General features: G+C 49.9%; 1 protein-coding gene across 1 annotated transcript; it reads right to left on the reverse strand.

Annotated features, from left to right (window-relative positions):
* Nucleotides 1-258: 258 nt before the first annotated feature.
* Nucleotides 259-2001, reverse strand: ARB_01892 (uncharacterized protein; the record flags this gene model as incomplete). Its single annotated transcript, XM_003011864.1, has 1 exon — nucleotides 259-2001. One exon carries the CDS (start codon nucleotides 1999-2001, stop codon nucleotides 259-261), a length of 1743 nt encoding a protein of 580 aa, XP_003011910.1.
* Nucleotides 2002-2534: the final 533 nt, after the last annotated feature.

Genomic DNA, 2534 nt, shown 5'->3' on the forward strand with positions numbered 1-2534 from the left:
CATGCTATTCATAACTATCCAGTTGAGACTTCATGAAACAGGACACATCAACGTCTCCATACATCATCACCTGTGATACCACAAGTATCAAAAACAAACCCACTGCCACTGACGACATGGCCCTGAAACCGCTTTGCCGTTGGAGATCGGTCCATCAAGCAGAACGACAAGTGCTATACAAGTACTCCATACTTGAGCATCAAGTCATACATGGATAATCGACCATGTCGTCATTCCAATCCGCTGCCGAGCTGACGGCTACGGTTCACCCTGTATAGGAAACTTGCGCTTCTCTCCACGTCGGCTTTCATACATGAGAGCAGCGCCCGCAACGGCATTCAATATAGCGAAACCGGACATAGTCCACCAAGCAACACCGACAATACCCTGCCTCAGTCCCACTCCATACGTCCAACCTGTAATCAACGGGCCTACGATTGTGGCAGCAGCTGCAACACTCTGGGCGATACCATTAACGGTGCCAAGGGAGGTTTTATCCGGACTAGCTGCGTTGAGAATCATGCGTGAGGCAGGCGTAACGAAGGAACGAGCAGTCGTCTGAAGGGATAAGGTGATGGCGATGAAAATCCAGAGCAGTGCCCCTGACGCTGGTAAGGGAGGTGATGTAGTTGATGGGACAGTAGCCCAGAACGGGACAGCAAAATATGTCACCGGGAATACCAGAAGAGAATACAGATATAGCCGGAAAAGGCCAAAGATTCTCTTCAAGTAAGGGAAGAAAAGGAGTTGCAGCAACAATCCGATGACACCTCGGATAGCAAGGGCAAAAGCGATGTTATTTGGCTCAAAGGAAAGTCCTCCAGTGAAAACAAAAGGCGCATGGGGATGGTAGTTGAGCGGTACAGACAGGGCACCGTTGGATGCAGTGGACTGCTGATCGGTGCCATTTGGGGATGTGTTCGTTGCTGATGAGACTCCAGCCGGGTCATAACGGGGTGTAGAGAGGAATATTGCAAGTAATGCGGGAAAGATACCGACATGCATAATCATGAGCCCATTGGAGAAAAGAGTCATGGTCAATCGCCGGGTCCAAATACTGACTGCTGCTGGCCTTGCCAGACCAGCTTTCGTTGAATCATCCTCCCTTAGACCAGTCATCTCGATACGCTCGTGGTCTTCGGTGGAGAGCTTTTCATATCCTCCCCAGGACAACCGTCTACCCAGATTCTTCGCCCAGCCCGGAATGACAGACAAGGACCGCTGCCCTTTGCCTGGGTGTGTTTCTTCAAACTGAAAGGCCGTCAATATCGCACATAAAATTATGGCTATGCTGTTGACCATGTTTGGCAAAGCATATGGCCATCTCTCCAACAACCAAGTCAGAGAACTTCCAGGAACGAATGCGTTTGGATATGTTCTAACAGGGTCACTGAGTATGCCACCTAGCAGAGGGCCGACTGTAGATCCAAGATTGAAAGCAGTTGGCATCAGCAATATTGCTCGTGACTCAAACTTCTCTCCGCTGATATCCCTGACAATAGTTCTCATCACAGCAATCTTGTTGTTGGCTAGACCGATCAGAACATGACATGCTACAACCCCCAGTAAACTATTACAGAATGCAAGCCCCAGCCAGGAAATACCAGTCATAAAAAGGCTCATTAGCAGAACCTTCTTGCGGCCGACCCGGGGTGAATCCGCTAGCATCCCCCAGATGGGCGAGAGGAAGAGCTGCGGAACAGCGATTGCAACACTTAGGAGGGAGACCTGGAATGCCAGGCTTGCTGCACTGGGCACAGAACCATCAGGAAGTCTGAACATCCTGAGTTGAAAAAGGATGTAGGTCCCTCGACTTCCCATTGCCGCATTCTCCCAAAACCAGGAGAGCACTATGATAGCCAACTGCCATTTCTTTGGCATTGAGGCCCACGACGCAGTGGCCTCGTCTTCATCCTCTCTTGGCCTGTTCGTGGTATCTAACTGTGAAGAGGATGAATCAGGCCTTTTGTAGATAGGGACCTTTTCTTCGTCGTTTCTCATCTTGAGCTTTGTGACTGCAGCTCGAAATAATTCCCACACCAGCACGAGTCGCACAACCCTCTACCACCGCCTAGGAAAACGTAGACATCTCTCCGTTATTCTAACCTCCAGGAAGAAAAGAGAAGAAAACCCATGTCGTGCGAGAATGTGCCGGATCAGAGCCTGAAGGTCCCCATTCCATCGATAGTAAGTAGTCTAATAATGCTTAACTAGTTGGGACGCCATCTAGAGGCGTCTCTCGGTGGTGATATGCCTCCAGCGAATTCCCATCGAGGTTCCGCGCCATTATTGAGTCTAACACGCTTAGGTGGTTCCAAAGGCACACGCCAAACCCTAGTCACCTGTTCTATTGAGCTGCAGCCGACGAATTGGATCCTGATGGTGATATAGACTGGGCGGTACGCTGTAAGTGCGTAAGCCTTCACGTCACCCGCTGTTGTGCCAGAAAACTGAGTGACCTTATAGAGTGAGTGGGATTTACTCCGTAACCAAGGCTGCTTAAACAATCAGTCGAGATGGATATCATTCCCGTA

This window comes from Trichophyton benhamiae (assembly GCF_000151125.1).
Source record: "Trichophyton benhamiae CBS 112371 chromosome Unknown contig01106.0, whole genome shotgun sequence".
In the NCBI taxonomy this organism is placed as follows: domain Eukaryota; kingdom Fungi; phylum Ascomycota; class Eurotiomycetes; order Onygenales; family Arthrodermataceae; genus Trichophyton; species Trichophyton benhamiae.